The 21,002-nt window shown below is 43.0% G+C and overlaps 1 protein-coding gene across 1 annotated transcript in view; it reads right to left on the bottom strand.

Moving 5' to 3' along the window:
- Positions 1 to 290: 290 nt before the first annotated feature.
- The window catches only part of LOC146760585 (uncharacterized), an 86,250-nt gene continuing 65,538 nt past the window's right edge, over positions 291 to 21,002 (bottom strand). The window contains exons 5-6 of the mRNA XM_085551881.1: positions 17,160 to 17,276; positions 291 to 433 (exon numbers count right to left, since the gene is read on the bottom strand). Coding sequence (XP_085408007.1) covers positions 17,175 to 17,276 — 102 coding nt within the window. The 3' untranslated portion in view covers positions 291 to 433; positions 17,160 to 17,174. The remainder of the gene's footprint in view (positions 434 to 17,159; positions 17,277 to 21,002) is intronic.

Below are 21,002 nucleotides of genomic sequence, written 5' to 3'. Positions count from 1 at the left end.
GATCAAAAGCATTACAGAACACAGGCAGGTGATTCTCCTTAAGCATCTGGCCCCAAGTCCTCACAAAAAGGTCAATGTTATGTGGCCCCAGTCCATTTGGAAAGGCCTATAAGGAACAATAAAAAGTGTTTCTACTTTTAACTTGTTTTATTGCATATCAGATATAAATTAAGCAGATGAATGTTATTAGAGAAGCATTCTCCTGAATGCTACATCCCACTAACTAAATTAGCAGGAAGTCTTAAAACGTATAATCCAAATATTGAATTCATTATGAAGGGGAAAGGTACCTTGCTGGGAGGAGGCCAGGGGAAAGCTCTGCTGAGTCTGAAGAGTTCCTCTGGGTGGGACTCTGAGCCATAGTTCTGATCCACAGCAGCTGAATCACGGACTGGAAATCTCAGCAAAATGCCCCAGGAATACAGACTGCATCCTGAAATGAAAGATGTGGAGCATTAATGTCTCTCTGAGGGTTCGCAGGGATTTGACAATAAATTCAGAGTGTTCTGCTGTGCCTTGTGTATCAGCCAGGCTGGGGTCCCCAGGGGAAGAAACACTGAACCCTGTCTGCTTAAAACATCAGGGCTGTACTCTAGGGATTCAAATCAGGAACAGCATGGGACACATAGTATCTTGCACATATAAGGCACAAGTCAGAGTCAGGGACCATGCAATCGTGTGAGCACGTATAAATCAGTCCAGCTAAGAGACATGCACCATTAGGAAAATAGGGATCTTACATGAGACACTGAAGCGGGGGTTATTTGATGGCTGGAGGTGTCTGATTCCCTGCCCTGACCCCTGATGGTTGCTCAGGGCCTGGCAGTTCGGTTTGGGGGCTGCATCTCTGCAAGTCTGAAATTTGCCTGCCTGTAACCCTGAGACAGATAGCTTCCCATTACAAAAGTGTCCTGCATACATCCAGAAATAGCAACTTAATACACAATATGCTTGTCGGTGGCACCTGCAAACACTGAATCAGGCAGATGTCATATATACATTATCATATACCACAATCTCTGTGCTCAGGGAGCATCACCACAGCTCTACAACCATACAGGGACACTAAGACTTGAAGCTGGTTACATTGCTTTCACATTTCTTACTTGACATCCAAGGATTTTGGTGTCTGAGAGTCACATTTGATGTATTATCCCATTGCTCTTAAGGAGTTTGCTATGAGAAGGCAGACAGTTTTTCTTCTCTTCCAAGGAAAAGGGTTAAATAAGTTATAGAAAATCCCTCTTGCCTTTGACCTCCTGATAAAGGCCTTATCAAAAGCTGGCTGAAGATGAACAACTGTGTTTTGAACCACTGCAGACTAAACTTATCTGGGAGTGTTCCCTTTTATGTCCTTCAGCAGATCGTCTGGAATGCAGCACATGTGTTTCCATCATCCACCTGGTCTGAGGGCACTTGTAGGCTTTCTCCTGTCCAACAGCTGTGCTAAGTGGGTTGGATCTCATTCACTACCAGCTCCTGGTGCCTGGACAGAGATCAGACTCTGCACTGCATCCCTGCACTCTCCCCAGGCAATGTTTTGAATCCTCTCTTGGCTTGGGCTGCAAATATATTTAGGTGCCACTCCAAAATCAGAAATCAAGTGATGAAAAACAAGCACTGCGAAGCAAAACCTCCCTGTGAGAAAGTTCCATTAACTGCTCCCTGCCACCCAAATGTGCCCCCAAATGTCTGGGTATCAGCCCCCTCCAAAAGCCTTCTGGGCAGTCAGGAAGCTCCTACAAGCTTTGGTGTGGCAGGAAAACCCAGGAAACATCAGGGAGTGTCCTTTTATTTCTTATCTACATGCCTCTAACTAAGAGGAGGTATCTCATAGCTTGCATATCATTTCCTTGCAAAGCAAGGCTCTTTTTTATCAGTCAGACAGCTTAATTTTTTGAAGGTGCTGGAAGAAGTATAATAGAAAGGGTTTCTTCCCCTCTGGTCTCTGTGTGAGGTCTCTGCATGATGAACCTGAACAGAAAGGTTTAGTATTCCAGCTGAATTCCTTCCGAATAGCTCAGCAGACGGGGAGAGATACAAGGAGATTTTCCATCTTTTATCTCAGCACAGAACTTTTCATCTGAATAGAGTCTCTTTAATGAGAAGGTTATTATCCTCCGGTGAGCCGCTCATTTTTAGGATGGCAGCAACTTGCGTTTTCCACAGATGTTGCTTATTATGATGTTTCCCATTCCTGACATAAAGGGGAAACACGAAGGTACTCTGGACACACTGTGCCTCAGCTGCAGTCAGTCGGTGCCGTGCATTCACTGTCACACTCACTGTGCTTCCAGGCTCTGCTCTTGTGCAGCTGCAGTAAACTATTTGGGCAGGGCAGAGACAGAGAGTGGAGAAGGATGGGTGGTGTTTATATTAAGGAGAACAGCAGCAAGAGAAATGGTGACATCTTGCTTACAAAGTCAATGTTTTGAATATTGAATGGGGACTTTGGCAATGGGTGTCTCTATTTCTGTAGCAAAACAATCTGGAAATTGTTAGCTAAGCACAAAGCAAAAAAAACTCTCTAAACACCCAATTAGCACCAGGCAGAGAATAGAAGCAGTGCTAAAAACCTGACTGTAGTAGGGACCTGGGTTCTGTCATTACTTGGAGCTGCATGAAGATGGCCACCTCTCTAACTCCCATGAGAGCTCACTCCCAGTTCTACATGAGACAGCTGCTTTAGCCATCCACCATGTGAATTCAATATGGTTTGTTCAGTTTTCATTCAGTGTTCTAGTGAAATGTTATATAATTACACATGTTACATAATAATGGAATTATAAATAAACTTAAAAATAGAATTTAATCTCCATCATGTTTCTGTTTTGTTCATAACTCCCCTCCTGCCCCACTCCACTCCCACAGAGTAATGCAGCAACATCATCACATCTATTTACCTACAGCCTCTTGGTACATGATGGGCTGCTTCATAGTTGCCAGAATTTGAGCTTAGATTTATGCTCATGTTTTGCCCTCTCGGCAAAGTTTTGGCTTCGTCAGGGTTCATTTTTCAGAGATTTCCAATGTGCAGCAGTTCTGGACATGTTCCAATGGAAATAATTTCTAATGAGCAAGTCGTCATAATTTTATCCAGCCCAGTTCCAGACATGGCAGCTTAAGCCCTCTGTGAATACGTATCTAATTAGGAGGAGAAGAAAAATGTGCTCAAAGTATCTCAGAGACCATTAAGCACATTAGTCCTATTAGGCTTTGGTGGACTTTGTGCTTTGGTGACTTTGTGACTTTGGTGGATTTTGTCCGTGGAATCACAAATGTTTTACCAGTCTACAGTGAACGGTGTGACGCAGGTGTCAAGGTGAGGGGCTGCCCCTGCATTAGGCTGTGAGACTTGTCTTCACTTGGGGTCACCAGAGCCCCAGCACCATTCAGGCATTATAAAGGTCAAGGTCTCTCTTTTTAGCTGAAGTTCCCAGTGTCGGGCTTTGAAATAGGAAGCAAGGGAAAATGCTGTACCTTAGGCAAAAGAGCGGAAAAGACAAATTATTACCAGGACAACTCAAGAAGGGCACAAACCAAACAAGAACAGCTGGTTTATCTGCACTATTCTTTTAGCACATTCCCACAGCATGGGACAAACATTTGCAGTTGATTGGAGATGAGCTCCAGATCCCCTTCCAAGTCTACCTCTCTTCCAAAGCCATTAAGCTGTTCTCGAGTGTAACCAGCCCCATTAAATCACTTTTTGTTTTGCTCAGTCTTCTCAATGAAGCTGAATTATTTTATCATTTGCATTTTCTTCAGCCTGAGAGCATTAAGGAGACTGGAGGAAGCAAACAGTTAAAAAATTCAGGAACTTCTTCATATCTCTCTGAAGACTTTTATTTTTTCCCAGCTTACATCCAACCAATTCTTTGGCATGAACAAGTTCAGATGAGGCTTGACTCTTTAATTACATTACTGGCAGACTGTGGCATTCCTTTGTTACTTTCTTGATATAAATCCCTCAGAGAGCTGAGAAAAGGAGAATGCTGGATTAATTTAATCATCACTTCTAGCATGGTTAAATACCAACCCCTTTATTGTCCACATACATTCTGGTGCTCTGAACTTCATCTTTCCTACCTAGAGCAAAAACCTCTTCCACTCTACTACTTTTCCTCCTTCATGCCAAAAGGAGTGATGCAAACTGAAGCTTATGAGTTGAGAGTAGATGGAGGCTCAGTAGCTTGGAGAAGAAAATTCAAAGCTTTCCTTATTCCATGAAGTCCTTCAGAGTCTTCAGCTGAGGCTGAAGGCCACCTTCCTATTGATACTTTGCAAGGAGGATGCACAGAACTGTCAAAAGTCAGTGCTGGAGCAATGGGTTGCCCTGAGATTTTGGGGGGCAATGAATCTTGCAAGCTCCATATTCAAATTTTACTGAGTATGTACATAAATGTAGAGCAAAGATCCTTCCCGTGACAGGTAATGAAGATAAATGCTGTAAAGTGTGTTTCACCTGGGGCCTCCGTTCAGCAGAACCTACAGTTATTACAAACTTTCTGTCTCAATTAACTCAGCGCTTCTGCCAAAGAAAGCCAGGACACGCTGTGTGCAGCAGGGCAGATTTACTGTTCTGTGCAGACTTAACCAGCTGTTTCAGACTGTGACTGAAAAGTTATGGCATTTACAGCTGAACTTTTCCAGACTCTTTACTGAAATGTAATCACGGAACTGTTGGTTGTGTCTCTTCATCTCCGGATACATCTTCCTCAAATTTGAAGCCTCCTTTCTTTGTCTCAAGGGATGAAATTGCAGTTAACACATTAGCTCTGTAAAAATCCTCTCTAGCTCCATCTATGTTCCCATTCCTTTAGCTTTTTTCCTGGCTGGGGTCAGAGACCAAGGTAGCCTTTGCAAATTGAAGCATTTGAACATAAGGCTCCAAGGGTGGAGTATATGGGATTGACCCAAGGATCTTCTTGAGTCCATTCCAATTTGGGATATTCTATTATTCTATGAAGCAATTTGCATCCTCTGTATGGTTCTTTATTGGACAGTTACCAGCCGGATGAGTGATTGCTCCTACTCCACCAAAGGTCTCCGACTCTCTAAAATATAGAATCACATGATGGTTTGGGTCGGAAGGGACCTTAAATACCATCTTCCCTTCTCTGCAGTCATCTCTTTGTCAACACTGACAAAGCAAACTCTAAAATGTGCCTGGAGATGGATATTCCCAACTAGCAGCCCAGGATTTGTTGCTTGAGAGCAGGTCTCATTTGGAGCTGTGGTCTTGAATTTCCTTACAGGCAGTTTTTCACACTGCTGTTATTAACCTAAATATCTCAATAACCGGCTCATATACAATAACTGTGAATTATTACAAAGCACTCACCATTTTCAAAGGTCTATTAGCGAAAAAAGATTTAAACTTTGAATCAATAGAAGGAAGTTATTCAAATTAAGAGAGAGTGAAGACTAATAATCCACTCCTGCAGTCTATGCTATAGAATGGCACCATTATACTTATGAGAAAGCATTGGAATTTGGGTCAGAAATGCCGTAACTTGCACACAGGTCACACATGACCTGGCACAGCAGCCAAGCTCCTGCAGTCTTCCCCTCTCTGTTGGAAAGAAAACATGCTGCTCCCCCTCCTCTATACATAGGTTTATGGTTACTTGTAACACATTATTATCCTGATTGATCTGAAAGTGATTATTTCCTAAGAGATTACAACAGATACTAACTGGGAATACAAACAACTTCCTTCAAGTGAATTTTTGCAAGACTGGTAAGAGTCTCAGCCAGCAATTTCCAAACTGGCTGCTGGGACAAATGCAAAGTCTCAGGAATGCATAAGCAAACGTATTAGGCACAATGCATCCATTGGAGCAATGATTCATTAAACAAAGCAGCCTCTGGAAACATGGAGAACGCACGTTCAACACAGGAATAGATGATAGCTTTACCACTCCAAAAAAAGAAAAGTAATTACTTTAAGTTCACAGAATCACAGAGTTGGCACTATTTACAAACTAGCCACGTGAAAATGTGTACTTTAGGTAGCAATACTCACTCCGCATATCACAAACCTGAATGCCAATATATTTCATCAGTTTTCTAGTTTTCAGGAAAAAAGAGAAAAGGAAAGAAAATCCTATCAACTTTGCATCTCTTTGCTTGGACTGGGAATTTCAAATAACCATAGAATTGTACAATCACAGAATGGCTTAGGTTGGAAAGGACCTTGAAGATATTGAATTCCAGCCCTGCTGCCATTGGGAGGTTGCATTTGCTGACCAGTTTCACCTTCTCCTTGTTATATACTAGCCTCAAGCGGCTTAAATTTCCATACTCAGTGGAGAACAGAAGTATAAAATAAATTCTGGTTTCTTTGAAATATAAGCAGTGTATTTTTGATTAATGGCTCTGAAAAGCAGCTGCCTGTGGCCACTCTGCAAAGCAGGACTTGCTGCTCAGACCTGAGGCAGTGCCCTGAAGCTGAGGGGTTACTGGCAAAACCAATGAGACAAGGAAAGGGTTCCAGCAAGCCTCACCAAGCCTGCAGATCCACAAGAAATCTTGGCCATAGCCTTGCATATCTTGGGGCATTAGTAACGTCTGCACTTCTGCTGCTGCTCTGGTCTAACAAATGCCAGGCTAAATGGCTAGATCATTACCCTGCCCGCTAAGGGATGGATCCAGCTCCCACTGCAGCCAGCTGGAGCCTCTCCATCAGGATGAAGTGGGGAGGAATTGGCCCCAGGGTTGCTGTTGTTTGTCCTTCTATGGTGCACACTGCCTCCCTCCCACTGTGCAGAGAGGCAGCAGGAGCCCAAGGTCAGGAGATGAGGGCAAACCCTGGAATCTGCAGCAATTCCTTGCAAGGGACAGAACTCCTATTTAAGGAAAGGAGAAAAACTGAGAGAGGGTTTTATGACTAGGTCCAGAACAAGGCAAAGAAAAACATCCATGTCAGCAGCTCAAATAAAAACAGATGATCTTTATGTTACAGTCAGCCTGTCCCTGGGGAACTGCTGGGTGGCAGTGCCAAGCTGCACCCCAAAACATGTCTGCTTGGGAAAATTTAATCCACTGACATTACAAGTAGGAGGGTAATAGTGGGAGGTCTCACTGCAAAGCAAGGCTTTCTTCCTCCAGCTACTGTACTGAATGAACACAATGACAGTCCCCACCCCAAAGCATAATTGACACTTGGAATCTCTGTTCCCCAGTCTGTAAGTTTGACCCCCTCTGGGATGAAGAGCTGGTAGAAAGGAAACGCTGGAAGCCTAAAGGCGTGTGATGGTCTGCAGCAGACCAGTGTTGACAGCAGATGAGTGTTTCTGAGATGCAGGGATGAGCAGAGGTTGTTTTTACAGACTCTCAGGGCTTCTCTGGTTCAGGGCACTGAAATACAATCCCTTCCCACCCTGGATAGGGGTTAAGGGTTTCTAGCACAGTAGGAATCAGATTCTAGTTTACAGACTCCAAAGATTATCTGAAGGCTTCACGTTCAGCTCTGTGTACTTGGCCTTCCACTTCGTGCATGGGGAACATTTTGGGATTGATTCTCACTTATGATCAGCTTTCCCTTCTGTTTGGATACATGCTGCAGAAAACAGCAGACAAGAGAGAAACCCCAGCCCTGTAAAGCAGGAATGGGGGAGAGTGAAGTTAGAAAACTGATAACAGTGAGAGAAAAATCTATAACTATTTCTAATTCATTTTTTTCAAGTGTCAGTGTTTCCAGTTATGTCCTTTCTGATTTAATTTCCCCAATTAGTAGCAGATCCTCAGCTGGGGCAAACTGCTCTGGCACCACTGTATTTTAGGATGTATTTTGTTCCCACTGCAAATGAAACTGCTATTGATTCTCATGGCATGGAGTTTCCAGCATCTGTGCTGAAATCTGTGGGTTTCACACTCTGCAGGGGAGCAAATATTGGCTTCAGACACAGTCTTCATTGAGGTTTTTATGCAAGGAAACATTCCAAATGCTCAAAGGCTTCATTAAAAAAAAAAAAATGCTGGTTCTGCATCAGATTTAAGTTAAGACTTACTCTTTCCTCATGTCAGTACCAGCAATATGAAATAAAAATGGCAAAGGGTTCCTTATTAAATTCAGAGGTGAGGGCAGAGGTTAAGAAGCTCTGGAGAACAGGAATCCTGAGGATACACGTCTGGTTCATGACTGATTTGGAAAGTTGGCTTTGTTTGAGCCCTTTTAGTGATGGGGTTCACAGAATGGAAACAATGGCTGCTGATAGAGAAGAAGAATAGCCCCACATCTGAGAAGAGAAAGGGAACTGAGATTCCCTCCTTGGGCAATGGAGATTCAGCCTGCCTTTTGGTGGGAGGAGCTGCTCTCTAAGGAACCCAAAGTCAAATACATTACTCAAAAAAAAAACCAAACAACAAACCCAACAAGCAACACCAAAGAAAACAACTGAACACTGAGATATTATTATTTCAAATTACTGCAGATATAGGGATGACAAATAAAGATGCAGATTCTCATGGCTTTCTTGAGGAGACGCAGTAGTGTACCTATTGATGCTCTGCAAAAATCTGATGGGCCACTCAGTGTCAGTGCCAAGAGATGCTGAGGACTGGAAACAAAGTGTTTGGAAACATGTGGGAGTGAGAGAAAACACCTCCCCTGCCTCCAAAGGGTGATGCCATTATGTTCAAGACTGTGTCTCTGTACTCCTCCCTCCCCTCCATAGAGAAAACAGCTTTCTTATTTCTACCTTCACAGCCCTGCGCTGCTCTCAGTACATCCAGATGGACAAAGCTCCAAAGGCAGGAGCCCCTTGGTGCTGATCCTGCAGAGATGTTGGCACCTGGACTGCTGCGATGACATGGAGCTGGCTCCTCCAGCTCTTCCCCGGCTCAGGGACAGGCATTCACAGGCTGTTCCATTTAAAGAAAGAGCCAGTGTGCATCCCTCTTGGATTACAAGTTAAAATATCTTCAGAGAAAAAAAAATGAATAGGTGTTATTTTCTCTCAGATATGTTGTGTAGGAGTATAATAGGAATATAATTACCTTAAATCAGACATAGACCACATAAGAAACAGATGTTTGTTCCTTTTAGAGATTAGGGAATCTTGCAGACTGCCTAATAGGAAAACAGGCAATGTATCTTATAAGCATAAAGCACATTAGAACATTGCTCAGGAAATAAGTAGATTTTATGACTTCTAGGAACAAAAAATATAAACAATTTATTATTATTATTACTATTTTAATTGTAGGATATAGTAGGATTTCATTTCTTTTCAGAATTTCTAGCCTCCAGCATTTGTATTCTGGCCAGCTACAACTTCAAGGCTGGATGTGGTTCTGGGCAGCCTGGTCTGGTGGTTGGTGACCCTGCCCTTGTTGAGGTCTTTTTCAACCCAGGCCATTCTATGATTCTAGTTTGAAAGAACAGAGGTTTACACCCAATGCCCACCACCACAGCCAGCAGCAGCCGTCCCTGAACAGCCACATGAGGGTTTCTAAGTTCAGCAGTTCTGAAGAGCTGCTGAGCATCTCCTTGCACAGACCTCAAAGCTGAAACACCTCAGGATCAGGGGCTGCCCCCAGATGGGATCAGCCCCACGAATACCATTTTTGCTTTTGGATTTGACCGCCTGTCCTAAAGCTGGCTCAGGAGATGCAGGAACCTCAAAGCATCCTTCTGGCCTCTGTTTAGGAGAGATTTTCTGGTTCATTAAAGCCTTGATGCATTAATGGCCTGTGTGTGATTTCAGAGACTGGTGTGCCGAGCTCCTGCAGCTCAGGCCTGGAGCTTGTTAGTGTAATTTTCTAAAGATTAGCAAGCATTGATTCCACTGGGCAGCTGTGGGGAAATGCCGTTAATCTCTTCTGACCGCTGCAGCCTTGCGTGTTGGTGGAGGGCACCTGCTGGGGTCTGCACTGCTGCAGGGAGGTGCAATTCTCAAGGAGAGCTTTTCCTTCACAAAGGATTCATCGAAGCACTCGAGAATCATTATTAGGTAACAGCAGCTTCTTTGAGTCAGATGTTTCATTTTGCTTCTCCCAGGTTGTCTGAGCCCTGGAGGTTTTCCTCAGAAAACAGATATTGGCTTCAATTTCATTCCTGGCTACTCCACAGGCTAAAATAGGAAAGAATCGTGTGGAGTTTTACGTGGTGGAAGGACAGCATCTATATTTTAACACAGATAAGTTGTGTATTATTACACAGTGGAAAAAGCAAACCAACCTGGATAATTAAATTTCCTAGCCAGAAGGTAGAAAGTACTAAAGCTAAGCAGAGGCAGTAATTCAATTTTCTGGTTACAAAACAGGACATCCTTGGTAGAAATAAGGAATGAGTGCTGACTCCTGGGCCAGTGTTTACAAACCAAATCTCACAGCATACATATATGTATAGTATATATATATACTGTAACACACAGGGCAACAAGGTGCCAGATTCTACATTAGAGCCACCAAAGAAAGACCTTGGATGCTGGCTGACATATTTTTAACAGCTTTTTATCAATGCTATACGAGCCTTGGAGAAAAGGATGTGAGCGCTGCCCTTCAGTTCCCCTTTCCCAGCACACAATGACACTGTGCCTGACCTTCAGCTTTACACAGGTTAAAAGCCAGCAGAGCCTAATCACAAAATACTATCAGCTGTACGTCAGCCACCTCCAAAACAAGGAAACAAGGAAACCTAGAAAGAGAAAAGCAAAGTGCATCAGAAAAGACAAATTGTTTGGACAGCCCAGGCATTGTTTTTGTATCTTCAGCTAAACTGGGGAAATGGATTTGTTGGTCCTGACAACAAAGCCCTTTGTAGGCTGCAGAAGAGACCCTGGGGGGCTGGAGAACAATGGGCTTCCCATGACACAGGGATGGATTGCCTTCAGGAAGCGCGTGTGCATTGCTCCGAGTGATTGAATTCCAGAATTGCTTTTTCAGGATCATCTAGTTATATTACAGACTCTACCATGGGTCTTTAAGTGGCCACAATCTCTTTTTACCACAGTAATGAAATAACCACTGCTTAAAATGATGGTTGTTTTTTTAATATGGGTTCAGCTGCCAGCGCTGGCGTCGTTTCTTCTCAGACAGCAAAGTCAGAACACCGATTTGCTGAGCAGGGCAGCCCAAGTGCTGCCCAAATGTGCAAGAACAGAGGCGGGATCAAGCATAAATCAATCCCTCCTTTTCAAACTGGCCTTTTGCTGGGGTAGATTAAAATCTCCTCTTTATTTACAAACATCAGCTCACTGAATAAATGACTGAGGGCTGTAACTGTTGATCTATGTTAAGGCCATCTGAAACATCAAAGCAAAGGCTAGTGGTGGGGAAGGGCTGACAAACCATGGCTACTTGCCTCTCTTCCTTCTCAGCTCAGTGCAGCAGCGATGGCTCAATCAGTTCAGCTTCTGTGAGCATATTTTAGCAGCATGGTTTGCAACTTTTATGGGCTGAAGATTAAATACCAAAGGCAGTCTTGATGGCAGCAAGCACAAATCTCCTGAATTCCTCGGCTCCACTGTGCTGTTTGCTTCTATGCAGTGAATAAATACAGAAGGGCAGACACAGGAGATGACGGGGAGGTGAGACCTGGGTTTTGGAGATGGATGCTGAAGGCACCGCACTACCTTGGCTCTCTGAATTCTGTCAGAATTCAGCAATTAAAGCCACTGGTGCTTTAATCAATATCATCAAAATGATATAAAATTCCCTCTCATTCCTTACTTTATGTTAGTAAAGAGATTCCTGTATCCCCTCAAGTCTTGGGACACAGATTGAAGATGTCCCCTTCAGGTTCTCCCTTAGATTTACCAGGCTGCAGATCCCCCAGATACCACTCAGACATTTTTTCCCCATCAGTTCTGATTTTCCTCAGTCATATTTGAATTAGGACAATTGTTGCTTTTCATTTCATTTTGCTTTCCCCCTTCATTCTTACAGGCTGACCAGTGGACAATAATGTGACACTGCAAATATTGTGATATGGCAAATACTTTGCCACAAAGTAAGTGTTACAACTTTCTCAATACCTCTTAGCTCTTCTCTTCCTTTGCCTTTTGAACCAATGTCCTGTCTTAGGTCCTTATATCTCTATCATTCACTGAGTGTTCCAGGAATCTTCAGGTGACATTTGCTTACATGTATAAAAGCAGAGCAGTGTGTCTGCAGAAGGCTTCAGGCATATGCTTAACCTCAAATGGGTAAGTCCCACGGAAATTGGGAGCCCATGTGCTTAAAATTACAGAGGGACTGTAGGGCGTTCCTGGTTTGAGATCCTGGACCACAAAACACAGAAATGAGATCTGCCAGGCTTCAGATGAACACAAGGGCCAATTTAATCTCCTTAGAAATGTGCGGCTGACTTGATACAGATTTTCTGGTGCACAGATCAAAGAAAGGAGTTACACGCTGGGCTAGTGTGTACTTCCACATGTGAAACAGGAAGAGAAAAATGGAACAAATGCAAGAAAACAAGGATTGGGATCTTAACCTCCATAAGAATGCCTACATTTTGTAGAGGGGCTTGGCTGGGGAATGCAGGAATTTTGCTGCTGTCTCGTGACTGACTCAGACGGCCCCCAAAGAGCTGCTGTAACTCCTGCCACGAGCATTTGCTGCCTACTTCTTTAACCTCCTTGGAAGAAATGGATTCCTTCAGCCTCCTGGGAGAAGTGGTTAAGCAGAAGTGATTCCAGATGGAAGACGGTGGCTTTTGTCTTCACATCATCTGTATGGCACATATGGCACCAGCTTAGGGAGTTAGGTGACAAGTTGTGTAGCTCTCTGAGGTCACTGCTGAAATCAAAGGGTGAAAAAAGAGCTGGCTTTGAAGCTTCTGATCTGTTTGGACTATCTCTGCATGTAGGCATGTGGCACGCTGCGTGGCCCCTTGCATGAAGGAGTCCCAGAGGTGTCCTCTCAGTAGTGTAAGATGGGACAGCGCAGCCCAACCAGCCAGACCCTTCCATCAGCCTGCCCTCTTGCCCCAGAGGAGACATGAGATCGCCTTGTGCCTGCCTGGACTGCTGGGTCTGGGAAATAAAGTAATAGTGTCTGTGGGAGAATGTAAGTGGCAGGATAGAAATGTGCTCAGAGCACGAATCTGAAAATTTGGTATTTTTGTGAGCTGTCATAAACCAGGATTCTGGATTCTTCCCCAGGTCCCTGACAGCAATCAATAACGAGAAAAATGAAGTGAACTGTTGGCAGCAGGATTTAATATCCCCTCAATACGGCACTTTGTTTTATTTCTGTGTCTGGCTGTCATCTACTGGGACAAGACCTGGGAGAAGTGAAATAAAATCCAATTTTTGTTGCATCTTCCACAGTAGGAGCAAATCTATCTTACTCCATGAGGTTGCACCAGTCCAATGAATACCTGCTCTGCCCGCTGCTTGTCCCCAGCCCCCAAACTCTTGAAAACCTCTAAGAGGTTACACATAGTTCTGCTTTGACCTGGAAAACAAGAGATGTCTAATGTACTGCTAAGGATTAACTTTTCCAAGGTGCATTATTTAACTCATTACTTCGGTGCTCAGCTGAACTGTCAGATTTGGTCTCTGTTGTGACACTTGGAATAATCTCCAATTAGACGCAACAGATTGTGCTGCTGGGAAACCAGACAGAAATCAGCACCAGAGCTGAATGGGCAGGCTGAGCACAGCCCGTGCTCGGGTTGCCCTGCTCTGCATGACTAGCCATGACAAGATTTGCTGGGAGGTATGCGATGTAGGCCAGAAGAGAAGTGGAGGTGTCAAGCTCTCAACACACTTGCTGTGCAATGCAAAGAGACAACAGGCAAATTCCTCAGCTTGGTACAAAGGCAGGGGCTGTCTTAAGGGCAAATGCTGGCTTTCTGCTGACTCCAAGGAAAACAGCTGCCTCCTTCTGCGAAGTCACAACAGTCTCCTCATGGCAGTGAGATACTGGCATTATCAGTGGTACTAAATGGTAACAAGTGGCACAGAAGCATTTGTTTGTCCACAACAAAATGAGATCTGAGAGTTGGATGCTCCCTGGCACAGCTAAGGTTTATTCTGAGGTCTGTTCTGACTGCAAAAGGGTTTCAAAGCAGTGCTTATCTCAGGGAGGGGTGGTGGCACCTACAGCCAAGGCTGCTTTACAGAGCTGTGCAGGACCTTTGTGCTCTGAGTGTTTAATAGGACAATCCCCATTTCAAATACACTCTAATTTTTAGATTACCAGTTGAGATGGCTTATGCTGAGATTAACAGAGGTTTTGCTGTTGTAATTTTGTCTTGAACCCTCATTTAAGACATTGTGGATGTTTCCTTTACAAACTCTCCACTCCCTCTACCAGGAAAACATGTGTTTAGTAAATAGCACTGATGACATGAAGCACTTTTTATTGTTTGAGTTAAATGAATGTAGCAGACTTAATTAGTTACACATTTCCCAAGCAGGAAATGGGAAGCCATTAAAACTACTGCACTGAAATATCCCCCAATTAGTGTTTCTTTGCACATGATTTCAATTTTATTAATCTGCCTGCTCCCATAGGCAGGGTGTGTGTGCTCACAGTGCGAGCAAAGCACTGGCCAGATCAACAGGGCTCCTGGTTCAATGATCAGGAATCAGAGCCCCTTGGGTTAAAAGGGGAAACTGAAGCCATGCAAAGTCTGGATCTCTGGTGTACACCTGCTTTCCTGTCACCTACAGCTCAACAGGCAACATCTGGCCTTTCAGCCAGATTTTCTCCATAACAAGAACAAAGAAAGAACTAAAAAAGGCATAAGGATAGAGGATGAGCACACAGAAAGCCTTTTAATTTGTGTGAGTTCAGAGCAATATGGTCAGAGGATAATGAGTATGATGTACTGCTCACATCAGTTCAGGGCCATGTTGAAATAAGCACAGCTAATTAATTAATGAATGTACTTAGAACAGGGAATAAAGAGATAAAAATCACTGAGAGGTGTAATTATTTTGACAGATGCAACAAATAAGGTCCTGTAATTCCTCATGGAAGGATCAAACTGAGCTCAGGGTAACGCAGCCATTCCACAAACAGGCTCCTTCTGGGGCTCTTGTGCCTTGGCCATATGGGCTGGAATTTGTCCTTCATTAGGACTTCACTCATGGAATATGGAGGGAGGTGAGCTCATGTCACAAACACTTAGATGTAGGTTTGTAGGACAGTTCTCATACATGTGCTTTTCTAGGAGACTTAGTTCACCCCTATGCTAGTGCAACTATGTACAGCTGGTAGCTTCTAGCTGCTCTGTAAACATCATCTGTGCTGACAGGTTTTGCAATTACTTAGCAAGATACATGGGAGGGGGGGAATATAAACTTACTATGTTTCAAATAGACGATGTTTTAGTTTTATGTGCTTTTCTTCCAGTGGCAGCCATTTGAACCTAGCTTTCAGCCAAGCCATTGGCATTTTAATCTTAGAAGTTATCGGGATTTAAATATTTAGATGTTTCTCTTACATTACTGATTACTGCTCCAGGCTTCCCAAGTGGCAGATCCACGCACTTTACTACACAGTGAAACACACTGCATTGGATGGCAGCATCACTGTGGGGTCAGGCTCTGCCCCAGCCCAGCCGACTGTTTCTGCACTGCCCCTGCTTTTGTAGCAGCTGGTTTGTAGTTCTTTAACTCTGCCACGGCACACTGTGAACAGCACATCTGGAGTATCTAAAGAATCTGTTCCAGTGTAAGCTGGAAACTTCTGCAGTGGGGATCGAGAAGTCAGAGCTGAAACTTTCTGGAGATATCTGCCACTTGGGGATGAATATAGAGAGAAGAACTATTTCTGAGTGAGGTCTGATTGGGTTTGGAAATTAAATCTATTTGTATAAGCTCCTTGCAGCTTGGCAGCTATGGTAAAACCTGCTGTAAACCCAAACAGCATTATTGTTTGTTTGAGTAAGATACTAAAAGCTGCAGACACACATTTTCTAATTTCAGGAAGATGTTTACTTTCCTATTTGATAACATCTTGCTCTTTCTGATGTTTCTTTTCTTCCATTTCAAGATACAATTGATTCTTCCATTACTTCAGTCATATCAAATATTGTGAAAGAGGAGTTACGCAGAAATACTTTGTTAATAGTACTCAGCAGTAACAATCCAAAAAGCATTCTAAAGACTCTAAAAGCCACTCAGAAAAATAGATAAGATTCATTTAATTTATTTTAGTGATGCTGCTATTGTCATCTTCAAATGTCATACCATTTTCTCTTCTTTAAAAGCCAATTGAGAATGTGACTGCAATTCTTTTAGCCATTTTGCTCCAACTGTTGATCTAACTTGAAAGGATGAGTGTTTTTATTGCACAGAAAATGTCACAATAGAAACAGCCTTGCTCTAGAATACAAGGATCCTCTACCTTTTAAATGCGTGGCTTGGCATGGCAAATTGCAATTAGCTTGGGGATTTGGAGCCATGTTACAGTATCACTGGGAGATACTTTGGCCGAGATATTTAAGAATGTTTTAGTAATTTCTTAAGAATCCAACTGTCTAATTAAAAGGAAGTGTTTTCTTTATTTAAAATGAGAATACTGCAATGTTCACGCATATAATGCTTTCTTAACAGGAGGAAGAAGATGCCTTGTCATTGCTGCCCATGTAATGACTCATGAAAACATTTGCATATGTAAGCTGAGTTTCAGGAGGGCAGGTGATGATTGATACAGAACTCCCACTAAATGGCTCCTGGTTTGCTATACTACTTACTAGTGTAGGTATTATGAGTTGCCTGGGATACAACCTGTTTTCCTGCCTTTTACAGCACTGATTAATGTCAGCTAAAGACTTTCCACTCACTTTCACATTCCATTGACAATCTCTGATTCAGATTTGTTTCCAGAGCCAAAACCCACATATTCTACAGAAGAAAATGGCACAAAGGCTGTGGGATTTTTAAATCTTTACCCCATATTGGTTCTTCTACACAGATAACCTGACACTGATGTACTGCCTTTTTTCTACACTGAATATCCATCTGAGAATAAAAGACTCTACACAGTTACTAAAAGGCCTCTTAACATTGGCTGAACTGCTTAAGATGAAGGACTTTCAGAAACTTGCATGGCCTCTCCTACATTAAAAGAAACATCTATCCATGTTTTGGTGACAGATAGAAGCATTACAACCGTAGCAGCTGCTGCTACTGCATTAAACACAATATCATGAAAAAGTTCTTAGGATAAATTTCTACAGTAGTCATTACCTGTCCTCAAAGCTGTCAGACTGCAGCTGAAATGAGGGAAGCGTTCCTCTGATGTTCATGCAGAGATGTTCCACAGTTGAGTGCTTCAGACATTGTCATGTAAGGCGATCTTTCTTTCTAGATGAAAACAGTAGGCAAAAATATAAGGAAGTTACTGAACATGTTTGTCATTAACTATACTAAGCTCTACAGGATGAGGGCACACATATCCCCTTACATGATGATGTGAAAAAGTGCCCAGCTATATTGAAATCCTGACTTCAAAGGAAAAAAGTACACTAAGCACAGGGAAAGCATTTCAGACAGAGCTCGGATGGAACAAAATATTTGCTGAGTCTCAGGCAGATTTACTACTGTGAGACCTCCACCATCACCAAGGAAATGCCCTCTTATGAGCTCCCTGGAAATTGCGGGGGTTTCCCAAGATTATTCTTAAGGTTCATCCTAACCCAGCAAATCTGCACTGCAGTCACCTCCTCTTTGGTTTCCCCAGGCTCCCTCACTGCACTACACAGGCAGCAAGGAGATCCTGCCCTCCAAACACGAGGTAGGAACAGATGGTAGGGACATATTCAAACCTTCATACAGAAATACAAGCCACGCATTAAAATACAGCAACCAAAATAAAAGCCAATCACACTGTGGTGCTATGAAAAACACCTGATTATAATCTTTGTTCATCTTCAATGAACCTCACAGACAAAACAAGAAGTCTAGTCCAGAAACTCCCATGGAGAGAAAGGCAAAACACAGCACACATTTGTTGACCCACGGTGCAGTTTTAAAGAGCAGTTTTAGCAGCTTCGTGGAGAGAGAAATCAAAAGAAGGATGAGTTTCTTCAGATGCTGGGTGTTTGGAGAACTCTGCAATGAAGTGTGGAAATAAACAACTTCTTGCAGATACTGCCCTCGTGCTGCCTTCTAATTGAACTACATAGATCAAGGAGTGCTGCAGGGAAAACAATCCGATGAAGAATTTAAATGAGCCATAGGAAGGGATTAGCAAGTTGCAATCAAGTCAGGATACGGTTGTAAATATCACAGATAATAGATTTGGCAGATATTGCCTGCAGCAACTCATACAGGCATCGCCCCAAGCCTGGCTCCATGTTCTTGTGTGAGTCCCCACTCCTGGCCTAGCATCTGTACACATAGATAACACCTACACAGAGAACTCCAGTGCAAGGTGGCCAGCTTGTTGGGTGTAAAGCCCTTACAACGTGCACTGGAAGTGAAAGGAATCCCATAAACCCTGGGTCTCCCAATCTCCCTGTAAGGGGCCTTGTTCCATCAGCTCTTCCCTTCCCTAAGCACCAGAGGTTGCCATACATCCCTTCTTTTAACTAAATGAAAGCACATATTCCTAAAAGACTCTGCCTTCAATGAGGGCAGGTTCTCCCCAGGAACAAACCACCTGCCCGCAGGCAAAGGAAAGCACTGTGTTATGTTTTCTAATTGACTACTCCCTATTGTGACACTGTTAGTCCCCAGCTCTGCTCTTACTCCCTGCCTCTTGCATTCACCTGGTTTCATCCCAAGGGGCTTTCTGCTCACCCCACAGTGTCAGAACTACGTACAAAAGTGCTATCAGGTAATAAATAATTATATTGATTGTCCCCAGAAGAGTCCCAAACCCCAAAGGCAAAACAAAAAAGTCAGTGGGAGTTTTGCTTGAAAGTCGAATGCTGGCAGCTTTTCATCCAACATTTCTTTCACATTAGATTTAATTAGAGGTTGGTAATGAGGCACTTTTAAAATTCTCCACATCTGGAGAAAGAGAACCGTGATTAGAGTGTACAGTTATAATTCACAAATTGGATTGTTAGAACTAGTTTTCCTCTGCTTTTTTTCCCCTTCTTTGCCAGGAATAACACAATTAAACTCAGCGTCTCTATGCGTAATCCAGTCAGGAATGACCAAAGGATTGGGGCGATGGAGAAACCTGCTGCAGACTGCTGAGGTGGAGGCCTCACTGAGGGTTCTCCTTAGTCCTGATCAAGCCTAATAGTGAGACTGGTTAAGCTTTACATTCAACTACTACAACAGTTAGTTCCCATCTGAAGGACTGAGTCTGACAGATCTCTCCCCCAAGTAGATCCAGGTATCAGGAACTGAATAGAGGAGTGCATTTCATTTATTTTATGACACTGAGCAGCAATAAGAAGGTAGAAATAAACACCCGGAACTGGATGTTGTACTGGAGTGACAGCAATGTTTGTTCCAGATAATGGGTTCTGGGAAGAACCCGATGGCTTTGCAATCCATGCAATGATGTCCAGACACTGGGGAGGAATACAGCACAACAGGGTGATGCTACTGGTACCAAAGATGCTGATGGAAGATGCACAAGAAGAAGGTTGCCCACATTCAAAGAGCAGGGAAAACAGGCTGCTGATCAGAGGAAGAAATCAGGAATGTAATTTCATATTTCTTGGAAGCAAATCAGGATTATTTATATTTCAACATTCCATAGGAAGCTTTCTGTTTGATTTCCTAAGCAAGTATTTACTTGTTCCTTCAGCATTCATGGTCAGAACGAAACTAAAGACTGGAAGCTGAGCTCAACGTAATACTACAACGTAAACCAAAGTCAGGCACTAGCTGGAATAATGGCTGGAAATGTGGATTTCATTTCCATTTGCTTTCCTGAGTAAGGGCTCACTGGCTTTCATTAACATTTGGAAGAAATCACGCCGACTCCAACCCGATTAGAAAGGGAAGCCAGTAAATTTAACACGGATTATGGGATCACTGTCTGGATTAAGCTGACCAGAGAAAGGCTTCAACCTTCACTTTCACAAAATACAACAGTTTCCATTTATGGATGCAAACGAATGCACAGTGTAGTTATCCACAACCATTTTTTATCTTCCTTCCCCAGGGATAACTCCATTCAGAGTAACAAGCAATAAAAAAGTGGGCTGTAAAATCTGGTGATCTGCATGGCCACAACCTGCTTCCCAGCAGCAAATGTTTGTTGTCCCTGGGCACAAATCATACAGACAGCAGAAGTGTGCTGCAGTCATGAGGAGGACAGACACACACCCAAAGGATACAGAAGGGCTTTCCTCAGAGACAACCCACACTTAAGTCATAGAATACATAGAGGATTATTAAAGGACCATTAAAGGTCATCTAGTCCAGCTCACCTGCAATGAACAGGGACATGCACAGCTAGAAGACTGCTCTTCAAATGGCCTTTGCTGCTTCCAGGGGAGTGCGGAAAGGTGGCATTGTTTCACTATGAAGCTCAGAAGAAATATCAAGTACACAAGATTCCTCAAATACTTGGAATTTCTAGATAGCAATTTTGGGACCTCTCACCTCTCCTGATGGCAAAATCCTGGGAGCTCAAGCATGGCCCAGAAGAATAGAAAACCTTCTCCCACTTACTCTCTTAATCTCCACTAAATCCCTTTACATTATGTTGAATTAGGTAACAGGCAGGGCATTAATATTTCTGCAGATAAGAAATAAGCTGCCCTCAGTTAAACAGTCCCTATTATTTATATCCATGTGAGCAATGATCATGGTTTAGAAGATTCCATTTGCCTGGCTTTTTTTTTTTTTTTTTCTTTTAAATCCACGTACATATTTCAAATAAACTTGTGAAGCTGCAGACAGAAGTTATTAGAGTAATGGGAAAAGCCCGACGGAACAAAGCTGATCCAGAATGTGGATTGAGGAATATTACATAACTATAAAGTGTTTCCAGAAAGCAAGTGAATAGTGCCCTGAATCTGCAGAGATGACATCATTACCTCCTAAGAACTTAATTCCCACAGATCCATTGTATCTTATTATTTATGGGGGAAGCATGGAGTGAGATGGTTCCAAATGCAG

This window comes from Coturnix japonica, chromosome 6 (assembly GCF_054131305.1).
Source record: "Coturnix japonica strain WE chromosome 6, WE-NBRP24, whole genome shotgun sequence".
Taxonomy (NCBI): domain Eukaryota; kingdom Metazoa; phylum Chordata; class Aves; order Galliformes; family Phasianidae; genus Coturnix; species Coturnix japonica.
This window is presented reverse-complemented; position numbering and strand designations above follow the sequence as displayed.